General features: G+C 35.9%; 1 protein-coding gene across 2 annotated transcripts; it reads right to left on the bottom strand.

Annotated features, from left to right (window-relative positions):
- Positions 1 to 7,926: 7,926 nt before the first annotated feature.
- LOC113328958 lies at positions 7,927 to 8,817 on the bottom strand. 2 transcript variants are annotated; one of them, XR_003349653.1, is made up of 3 exons: positions 8,630 to 8,816; positions 8,411 to 8,512; positions 7,927 to 8,306 (listed from the first exon to the last, which is right to left on the bottom strand). XR_003349653.1 is itself a non-coding variant. In XM_026575958.1 (3 exons), exons 1-3 carry the CDS (start codon positions 8,685 to 8,687, stop codon positions 7,971 to 7,973), a joined length of 537 nt encoding a protein of 178 aa, XP_026431743.1. In that variant the 5' UTR covers positions 8,688 to 8,817; the 3' UTR covers positions 7,927 to 7,970. The 2 variants fall into 2 exon arrangements, 1 of the variants encoding a protein (XP_026431743.1); XM_026575958.1 differs by having other exon boundaries at positions 8,589 to 8,817.
- Between the last annotated feature and the right edge of the window lie 2,508 nt (positions 8,818 to 11,325).

Raw genomic sequence — 11,325 nt, 5'->3', positions numbered from 1 at the left:
ATGCATCAAATAGTGTTAGTCTAAATGATGATGTTCAAAACATAGATAATGTTGGTACGGAAGATCATGGGAAAGGGTTGCAAGAGTGTCTGTAACATTATGTGCAGTCTGTAACATTTTCGGTATTTGCTCTTTGCGTTTCAGGAGCTTTTTCTCTTAGTATAACTTTAATCTTCGAAAAAAAAGAAAGAATCACAGTCCGAAACATTAGAAATTAATTAACAAGTCAAATATACTTATGAAACGCAAAATCAAAGTAACTGAAGACTAAATCAACTAGTGCTTCCAAGTTCCAAAAACGGTATAGACTTCATACGACTAAAAACGGCGGTTTTATTCTTTTATAACCATCAGGACTTGTTTCCCATTCTTCAAGCAAGTACTTTTAACGTAGACTCTAAACTAAACGAAAGGCAATCAATTTTTTAGTAATTCAAATCCACTCATTTCTGTTATCAGTAATATGAAGAAGATAAGCTGATGGACCCCTGACTGAATTTGTGTATGATGGATATGGAACATGTGATAGAGCACATTGAAACCATAGAGATAACCTTCTGATCCGCATTAACTTTACATCATAACAACTCCCAAATGGTAGGGCATAATATGTTGGATCCATATTAATACGTACAACTGCAACTACTTGGCCACACAAGTAGTACTACAAAGCAGGCAAAACCATGTGATTAGGCTCAGCATTAGCCCAAATTGTTATAGACAAGTTCTTCACCACTAATTCTTTTAAACAAACAAACAAACAACCAATCATCTTTAAGTATGAGGAAGAAAACCATGTGATTGTACATATATAGTGATCTATCATCTATGAGCCCAGCAAATACACAAATCCTTCTTCTTATTTCCACCTTAACTTTTTGGTAGGCACCTTGTCAAATAATGGTTCCTTCTACTGTCCATCGATTCAACTATATATACATAAACACATTTCAAGAAATTATACAACCAAAATACCAAAGTATTCATATCTTAAACCTCTTTCTATAATAACATCGTTCAATTAAGTCTACATCCAGAAAATCTAGTCTTCAACTAGCTTTAAGCTTAAGATATGGGTTTCACTTTGACCTCAAAAATACTCCGAAGATCTTCTTCCAAAGGAAAGAATGATAAGATGGTGATCCCCAAAGGGCATTTTGCAGTTTATGTTGGAGAGAGTCAAATCAAGAAGAGATTTGTAGTTCCTATATCATATTTGAATCATACTTGTGTCCAAAAACTCCTAAACCAAGCAGGGGAAGAATTTGGGTTTGATTATCCAATTGGGGGTGTTACAATTTCTTGCAGCGAAGAAAAATTTATGAATCTTACATCTCAACTGAGTGACTTGTAATCAAGTGGAGAGAAAACATCTCAACAATTTTGTAATATAGGGTCGTTTTAATCTTTTGTACAAACTGATGATATTGAAATAGCAACTTTTAGTTCGAAATTATACCATTAATCAACCAAATGACAGTTATATATTCTTCGCTCGCACATCTTAATTAAGTATATATCCATTATGTTTAAAGTTCTCCTACTAATTACTTTTAGGATCCTTAAATTGTCGACTCATAGTGTGTACACGTATCACCCAACCCAAAAGTTATTGGAAACAAATATCATTACAATAAAAAACTGTGACCTGGCTCTGCCCTTGGCATTGTGTAAAGTAATCTTCTTAATCCGAAACAAACATATATACATCTTACATCTCAAATAAATGACTTGTAATCAAGTGCTTAGAAATTTTCTCATATTTTTATGAAGTAGTCATGTTCATCTCTTGTACAAATGGATAACATTGAAATACTAATATTAGTCGTTGGGATCATTTGCTTCCGTGGGTATGATCGCCTCTGTTCTATGCGTGAGAGCGAAAGGGGTCATCCCTGTTGCTTCGCTCCTAGTGGTGCGGTAGGCCCACATAAAATTATATAATTGTTAGCACCATCTGGCTCCATATACATCGAGCTTCTTTTTTAGCATGTCAGCGATGGTCTTGTTAGTTGCTTCTGCCTGGCCATTGCTTTCAGGGTAGATGGGCGTAGATTTATTCTTCCTGATTTTAAAACAGTTGAAGAGAAGATCAATGTTCTTCCCTCAGGGTTGGGCCCCATTGTCTGATACGATGGCGGCTGGGATACCGAAGCAGCATATGATATGCTCGAAGAAAAATTTAAAAACATCATGGTCCCTAATGTGTCTTTGAGCCGAGGCTTCTACCCACTTTGTGAAGTAATCGGAAGCCACGATTAATTAATTTCTTTGTTTGGTTCCATCTCTTAGAGGTTCGACAATGTCGATTCCCCTTTTGGCGAATGGCCAAGGGCTTAGGACAGATTTTAGGTCCATTGAAGGTGCGTGCCTTCTTTTGCCAAATTTTTGGCACTCGATGCAGGACTTTGCCATTTGTTTTGAGTCTTCGTTCATGCGAGGCCAAAAGTATCCTTGTAGTCTCGCTTTGTGAGCGAGGGATCTTCCTCCACTATGATTTCCTGCATAACCATAGTGTATGTCCTTTAAAACGCCAAAGCCACTTCAATAAAAGTGACAGATTCATCAATTGGAAATTCTTTAAAAATTGAAATTAAAATGTATTCTCCTTAAAAAACAGTACGTAAATATATGTTTTACTATCTAAGTTCTCTTATTCATGCCACTATTTGCACTCAACAACCTAACAATCAAATTTAAACTCTCGTTAGGTTTGAAAGACCTATCTGTTAATATATAAGATGTGTTTTTGAGTTATTAATATCACTTTGGGTCATCCTGTTTTACTGTATCCTTAACATATCTTGGGTTCATATATTGCAAACAACTAAAATTAAGTAATGACCATGTTGATGTTGAGCAATGCAACAATCCCATGTGAAATCCCTCGTAGCAAAGGCGACGAGGCCACTAATTGTTGAAAATACAACTCTTCTCTTATCACTCCTTTCATTTACGCATTAACTTTAGCTCATAACATCTCTCAAATGGTAGGGCATAATATGTTGAAACATAATGGATTATATGCAGAAGTAGGCCCTATTTAAACGGATTCCATCCGCTTTAACCATCTCGGTCAATTTATCGCGTTTACTTGTCAATATATCGCCAAAATATCATATAGGGAGATCTCATACATGTGGTAAGATTACTGAAATGTCCTTCACACGTGTGTGTCAGTCACATTAGATAAGATGTCCACTTGTCTCGATAAGATCTCCACGTGTTGTTATCTGAGAGCCTAATCTAACTAACACGACATCTCGAGGATTAATTGAACTGCCAAGATAGTTCTTCATTGTTATTATCGACAGCGCGGGAATGTGAAGGAATAAGAGAAGGCAGAGAAAAACATCGATTCAATTGTTTCTAGTAGAGAGATTAATCAGTGAAATAGTGTTTTGTTAGTTGAGATTTGAAGAAAAAATTTAAGATTTCCTGCTGGTGAAGATGACGACACGGAAGAAGCATTCTAAAGAGAGGTAACAAAAAAACCCTAATCTGTTTCATGGTTTTTTTTACGTTTCAGTGATGAACATACTATGGGTTTTGTTTGTAAGGTTGATTTATTTGGGTTTGTGGTTGTTTAGATTTCTAGGGTTTTCCCTGTTTATAAAATTTTTATGAAGTTCGAATGTGTTCTGTTGATAATGAAGTTGTACTGATAATTTTCTAGGGTTTGTTAATTTCAAAATTGGGTTCTGCTGATTGATTTCAAAATTGAAATTGATTTCTAGGGTTTTTTATGGTTTCTGTGATAATTGATTTCTAGGGTTTTTATGGTTCTAGATTAGGATGGGTTTTTCACGATTTATCTGAAATGGGTTTTCCGTTATTTGCCTGATACATATTTTGTTGTTCTTAATTGTAGAAAGCAAGTGGTTCACGAGGTTATAAATGAGGTTCAACAGGGAATATTTCCAAAAAGAGATATTAAGGTCAAGGATCTAATCAACACTACTATGTGTTTTGAGTTTAAGGGTTTGTCCAGAAAAGGTATGGGTATAAATCAGTTAAAGTCTAGGATTAGTCCTATGTTAACATTAACCAGTAGGGAGATATTGGACCTTCTATGGTTTATTGATCAATGCCTACCATCAAATATCATTAATGATGAAGAGTTTTGGTTTTTCTGGGAAAATGCAACTCAAGATGAACATGGTTGGATTACATTGTATTTGCAAGTGATGCCACTAGATGAGAATGGTGAGATAGATATATCTCAGGTTACTCTAGGTTCAATGCCTCCTCCACCACAGATGACACCCAAAAACAATGTGACTCCAAAGAAGCCAGTCTCTAAGACTCCACCTAAACCAGTTTTTACTAGTGGTTCATCACCTAAGAGATGGCATGGCAAGTCAGTTAGAAGAAGTCAAAGAATAACAAGGATGAAGAAGAAGAATCCTACTAAAGCGTTTGTTGATTTAGCTGGTAGTGAAGAAGATGTTTCTGATGAATATGTTGATGATGGAGGTGTATCAGTTCTACAGTTTACTCAACAAGCATAAGCAAGTGTAGCTGAGAATGATGATGGAAATGTTTATATTCCACAGTTTACTCAACAAACACAAGCAAGTGTAGCTGAGAATAATCCTGTTTTGGAGGCTAGTGGAGCTGAACAAGGTAATGAGATACCTAGATTTGATGAGTATTTCAATCATGACTTTTGGGTTGAAGCTACAACACATGCAGAAGTGGTGGAAGATTTGTTTGAAGTTTCCCAAGAGTACAAGAAAAGTGATGAGTATGTCATGCACTTGAAAAATATAGAAGAAGATGAATGTAACCCTGATTATGAGGATGTCCTGAAGATGAATGATAATGACAATGAAGATAAAGATATCAAGAGTTATAATAAGTTTCTACAAAAAGTTGAGAATGGGTATCTTTCAGATGGTACTGCAAGTGAGAGAAGTGATGGTGATAATGTTGATAATGATGCTGCAAGTGATGGTGATAATGTTGATAGTGATGCTGGTGATCCAAACTTTGGGGAGGTGGAGGTTGAGAATGACAAGGAAGGTATGTGATTGCTTTTGTCTCTTTTTAAACTTTGTTGTGTTTGATTGTAGATTTGTTCCATTTATTTAGTACTAATGCCCTTGTCTCTGTGGTTTTGTAGAGGACCATTATGGGGACTTGGTCTCTGACAGAGAGGAAGAAGGTAAATTGTCATTTGTTTTATAGTCTTTTGTTTTTCTTATTCTTTGTTTGTTTGTTATGTTTGTTTGAAGGGCTCTAACTGAATCATTTGTTTTTGGGAATTTGTATCAGAAACCAACAAGAATGATGGGCATGAACTTATTGTATCAGAAAGCAACAAGACTGATGGGCCTAATTGTTCAAAGCCTAAATGCTCAAATCCTCATGATAACAAACAGTTTGAGGAAGAGCATGCACAACATTTTAAGGATGAGGAAGATGAGGAGATGTTCCCTGAGGGAATTACTTTTGAACAAGTGGATCCTTACAGCCTAGTGAAGGGAAGCAAGTTTCTCAGCAAGAATGCATTCAAGAAGCATTTGAGGGCCTACTGTGTGAAGCATAAATATCAGGTCAAGTTTAAAGATTCAAACAACTACAAGGTTAGGGTGAAGTACATTCATCATGAGAAGACCAAGTGTCCTATGTTCATTTATGGAAGAGTTTTGAAGGGTGAAGGAACTACATTTACTCTGAGAAGTTGGAATGTGAAGCACACATGCAATGGAAATGTTAAAGGGGAGAACAGATGTGCAAATCCAGAATTTGTAGCTGACTGGTACATGCAAAGGTTGGAGACTCTTGGTAACAAAAAAAAAATCCCTGATCCTGAGTCATTGGCAAATGAGTTCAACAAAACAATGAAAGTGAACATTAAGTACTATACAGCATGGAGAGCAAGAAATATTGTGTTGCAGAATCTTCATGGCAGCTATCAGGTGCAGTACAAGAAAATTCCTGCATTCTGTGAAATGGTGAAGGTAACATTAATTATTTTGTTGTTTGTTTGTTAATGTTTGTCTTTAGTAAGAGCAACATGACTTAATATTACAAATTATATGGCATTAACATTACTTTGTTGTAATTGCAGGAAAAAAATGCCTGGCAGTGTAGCTAGTTTCTCATATGGAAGCACAGACAACACATTCTTGTCAATGACACTCTGCTTCAAGCCTGCTATAGAAGGATTCTTGGATGTATGTAGGAAAATCATTGGATTGGATGCTTGCCATTTGTATGGGAAGTATGGTGGTGTGTTACTGGTTGCAACAGGTCCAGATGGTCAGAATGGTTTAGTACCTCTTGGTATAATGGTGTGTAGAAATGAAACCATTGAGAACTAGAAGATATTTCTCAAAGACTTGAAAGCTATACTGGGTGAAGACTTGCATTTCACCATTATATCAGACAAGCAGAAGGGGATTAGTGAAGCTTGTGACAAATACTTCTGCTTGGATGAGGACAGATTATGTTTCAGGTTAACTTTTACTTGACATACATTTTAGCATTTCCTTTTTTTATATCCTTCATATTTCCTAATAATATAAGTTCAATGACTAATTGTTTCTTATTGATAAATTGACAGACATTTGATGGAGAATTTTAAGAAGTATTTCAAGTCATACAACTTACATGTTCATTTCTGGAATGCTGCCAAATTTTACAAGAAGAGACACTACCAGGTATGCTCATTTCTCAAAACAATATAATGTAATTTCAAATATTACATACATGAGTTTGATACTATTTATGTCATGTTTGTTTTTAGAAACACATGGATAAATTATTTGCTGAGGATGAAAAAGCTGCACTGTATCTCATAGATCAAAAACCTGAAAGCTGGTCTAGGTCTCATTTCTCAAATGACAGCAAGTGTGAGCACATCAACAATAATTTCTCAGAGTCTTTCAACAACATGGCCAAGCCTTTTAGAGATAATCCAATCATTACACTTTCACAAATGTATAATAAACTGGTGATGGGTCTTTTCTTCAAGAGGAGGAATGAAAGTGAAAACTGGCAGGATGGTGAGATAGTTCCAAAGGCAATGAAGCTGATTACAAAGATGCGGGACTTAAATCATCTGTTTGAGTTAACTGGAGATGTAAGGGGAAGGGTGTATGAGGTCAGGAGTGTTCATGATGCTGTGTTTATTGTGGATCTTCCTAAAAAGAGATGTAGTTGTTTGCAGTGGCAGCTGAGGGGATTTCCCTGTCAACATGCTATAGTCACTACAACAAAACATGGTTTTTTCAATGAAAAATATCGTCACAAATATTTGATTTTGTGTCACAAATATATTTTTCTGACGTTGTTTTGTTGTTGGGCAGTGCGTTATAAAAACAGGTGTTGCAAATAATCCAACCGACGCTAAAAGCGTCACTTATGCCGAAGGTTTTTTTCAGTAGATTTTTGTGTAACAAATATGTTTCTTCGTCACAAATAGCTTATGCGTCACAAATACTGTTTTTTTCATTTATACTGAAAAATCCTTTATGTGACATTCGTTTATGTAACAAAAAATTTGTATTTATAACGATTGAAGATGCCACAAACAATCCTTATTTTCAACGCATTAATACGTTATAAAATTGACGCATAAGCTGCGGATACACCCGTCATTAATATGTATTATTTTCAACACATAATAATATCGTGAATAATAATTATATGCTACGTATTATTATGTCATATAAAGAATTATATTTGCCACGCGTAATTTTTATACATACATATATAATATGGGCTTCAATTTTTTTCTGTCATGTAATAATGGTCTCATTTGTAGTTTTTCTTGTCATGTAAGGGTCTCATTTGCAATGGTTTTGTTGATGTTACAGTTGTAAGGAATTATCCGTCGTATTACAAATTTATAAAAGTAGGTTTAATATTTTTCATATTTACTTAGAAATTGTGATTCATCAAAGTTAGACTACTAAATTTTTTCGAAGCAAATCATTAATAGAAAAGATCTACATTGTTCATTAAATGACACCACTAATTAAGAAACTTAACATTCTAAACTGAAGAAAAGAAACGATATCCATTGTGTCAGTTACCAGCCCCTGTATTATGCGATTTTGCTCATCAACTCTTTCTTCAAGTTCCTTATTTCTCTTCTCTGCTTCATCTGCCCTCCTAAGAGCTTCGCCTAACTCCGCATTATATTCGATGCTAGACGAGCTAGGTTTTTCATACCCATGACCAAGACCCTTGACATAACCGGATCTGACACCTAGCACTTCCTCACATATTTGAGCATCGGTCAAGGGTGTTGAACCTTCAGGTGTAGGCGCAGCTCGGAGTTCAAGCATTTTACCCTACACAATAATTAAAAATAAATAGTAGAACATATGCTAAAACTAAATAGTAAGTCTCAGACAAAAAATTAAAAAGAAAATCACAACGAAAATCCTTGTATTACATAGTTTTCCTCCGCCGTATGACAGGTCCAAACATCAATATTGCAGTGGGTTAACTTGTAGAATTCAATTTGTCCAACAACTTCACCTGTTTCTGGATCACACTGCAGGTTTCCCCACAAAAAAAAAATTAGATACAGTATTAACCATAAATTTATATAACAGAGACAACACAATTACCATTTCCTCTTTATAGCGGGCAAAAGGTTTTGACCCCGTACAATGAATGGTTGTATTCGCTTCTCGACTTTTTTTACCTTGAGTGCTACTTGTCTGCATTCAAATCCAAAGAAGACGGTTCAATGCAGATAAATACTACATAGATATCATAAATATGACTAGTACTGAAGTCTGAATACCACCAATATGACTACCACAAATAAATCTTATAAATACAACAAGGATCGAAGACCAATATCACCTGAAAATCATCAGACTCAAACCAAGTGCATTGTTTCTCCCAATCCTCCTGCTTAACCTGATGATGCGGGTTTTCCCGTTCTGTTCCATCTTGTTTGTACTGCAGGTAGTGTTTGTGAAAATACCTATCCTGACACTTCTGGGGATTTAGCTAACACAATATTTTTGTGACACTAAAACTATCACGAATAACTAATATGTATGACGTTTTCTATTATGTTGCAAACATAATGTCACAAATACATTTGTTTGTTGTAGTGAGTTGCTTTAACACCATTGAGACCAAACTGGGTTGAGTAAGTCACACTCTCTTTTCACTCCAATGTTTTGATTTATTATGTTCATTTTGTTTTTCCTTGCTCAAGCTTGATTGTAAACTGACAATTTGTGGATATGCTTGTCTGATTTCATGTTGTAGCTACTGTGACCCTGTATACAGTGTGGAATACTACAAAAAGACATATGCTCCAGAGTTTGAACCACTGTCAGCTGAAATTCACTGGGTAAGACCACTAGTTTTATTAAAGAAAAATATATTGATTATTGTGCAATAAATATTTAGTAATAACAAATATTCTTGGATTCTTTTAGGGTTTCATACATGTTTTATATAATACACAACCTTTAAGGGTTTCATATCTTAACAAATATCTTCTCTTTCTTCCTCTCTTTGTGTAGAATATACTGGTAGAGTTCATTAATCCTCCTGTTATCATAAGAAAAACTGGAAGGCCAAGGAAGAAGAGGATTCCTTCTTATGATGAAGCTGGAAGTGTGAAGAAAATGAGAAAATGTAAGAAGTGTGGAGTTTATGGTCACTATGCAATAACTTGTGCTGGTGGAGAGGTTGGAAAGAATCCAAAGGGAGAAAAACCTAGAACCTGTATTGATGGCTCAACAGCATCTACTTATGTCCCTAAACCACCAAAAAAGGAAGTACAATAGAAAGAAACCGGTTGTTAGTGCTTCTGCAGGTGCATCTACTACTGCTAAGGATGGAATGAAGAACCAAAACAATTCTAAAGCATGTGTTGGTGAATCTTCTAAACAAGGTGCTGCAAAAGGGAGAAAGAGAAAGGCTTCTTCTCAACCTGCTTTCAATCAGACTAATCAACATGTTGGATCTGTTGATAGACGCATTTATGTGTCTAATATATCTCTATTGTATATAGTGTTAGTGCTTGATTCTATACTTATTTGGTTATCTTATTTATTTGTAGCTGTTTTTAGAAGAATAAGGATTTGCGGCGAAATTGGCTGAAAATGCGGCGTTTGGACCTCCGTTGATAGAGTGCCGGAAGCGCCCCAGAAGTGTACCGGAAGTACCCCAGAAATACTCCGGAGGAACCCCGAAAAAAGTGCGGAAAATGCCCCAGAGGACACTTGCTATACGGACCCTTGATTTTGGATAAGGGGTAACCTAATTACTAAGGGGTGACCTATTTCCAGGCAGCTGCTAAAGGGAGAACAGCACAGGATAAGGGCACCCACCTTCTTCTCAAATATTAGAATTTGGCGGGAAAGAACTTGGTAGCGTCTGGCAGATTTTGGTTCGATTATTTGAGGAGTTTTAATGCGATTAAACACCGGAAATCAGTTGGGATAATCCTGTTAGACCTAAACAGACCCTATGCAAGTGATTGGGCTGATCGAATTGGGCTGGAATGGCCGGGAGAAGTAATCAAAGTTCAAACAGGACACGTACTTTCTGTTCAAGTTTCAAAGATTTGTGAGAGATATTTGGGAGAGTTTGACGCTGGAAAGTAATGTATTTAGTCTTGTTCACGTCTTAAGAAGAGTTTGGTACCTATTTTATAGCTATAGGACGCGTACAAAGCAACAGAAAAGAGATTATTCTCTCAACTGCTCGAGAAGAAAAAAAGAGAAATACTCTCGGATTTAGTCGAGATTTATGGATCTGTTGGGCTATATAAGTGTTGGTTTACATCAAAGAAAAGTTTAGAAAAAAGGAGGAGAGAGTTCAGAGCCGAAACAAAGAACAAAAATCATACCTGCTGCTGCTGCTCGAGGAGGAAGACGAAGAAGGAAGAACGGACTCGCAGAGTCAGTCGTTTTTCCACAGTGCTTACAGCGAAAGAAAACTGTCGTTTATCTACAGCATACGATTTGTATCGTTCTTTCCAGCAGCTTACACCCTTTGTAACAGTGACGCTGTAACACTTCCACAGCGTTGCTAATTCCTATTTCATCAATAAAAACACCTATTTTGGCCATGAATTTATCTTGTGAGTGTGCTTTTGGGATGAGGAGCTAAACCCATTAGCCGAGACGACGGAGGAAGCCATTGGCACAGATTTATTGGTATAATTCTATTTTTTCTATTTATTTGCAATATTATTATTTAATTATTTGCATGAATTGAGTTTGAATTAATGGTTTTTATTGAATAATTGTGAATTGACTTGATGAAGCATGCTGGGTTTTAATAACTTTTGATGTTTCATACTTCTTAATTACAATTATTACTTCAAAAACA

This window comes from Papaver somniferum, unplaced genomic scaffold (genome assembly GCF_003573695.1).
Source record: "Papaver somniferum cultivar HN1 unplaced genomic scaffold, ASM357369v1 unplaced-scaffold_114, whole genome shotgun sequence".
Classification (NCBI taxonomy): Eukaryota; Viridiplantae; Streptophyta; class Magnoliopsida; order Ranunculales; family Papaveraceae; genus Papaver; species Papaver somniferum.
The sequence above is the reverse complement of the archived record's forward strand: the minus strand, read 5'-3'. Positions and strand labels throughout refer to the sequence as shown.

Coding starts and splice junctions, on each gene's coding strand:
- LOC113328958 (XM_026575958.1), bottom strand. CDS start 8,687: ATGCAGACAAGTAGCACTCAAGGTAAAAAAAGTCGAGAAGCGAATACA. Junction 8,513..8,588: donor CCCGCTATAAAGAGGAAATG/GTAATTGTGTTG, acceptor GGAAACCTGCAG/TGTGATCCAGAAACAGGTGA. Junction 8,307..8,410: donor ATACGGCGGAGGAAAACTAT/GTAATACAAGGA, acceptor ATTATTGTGTAG/GGTAAAATGCTTGAACTCCG.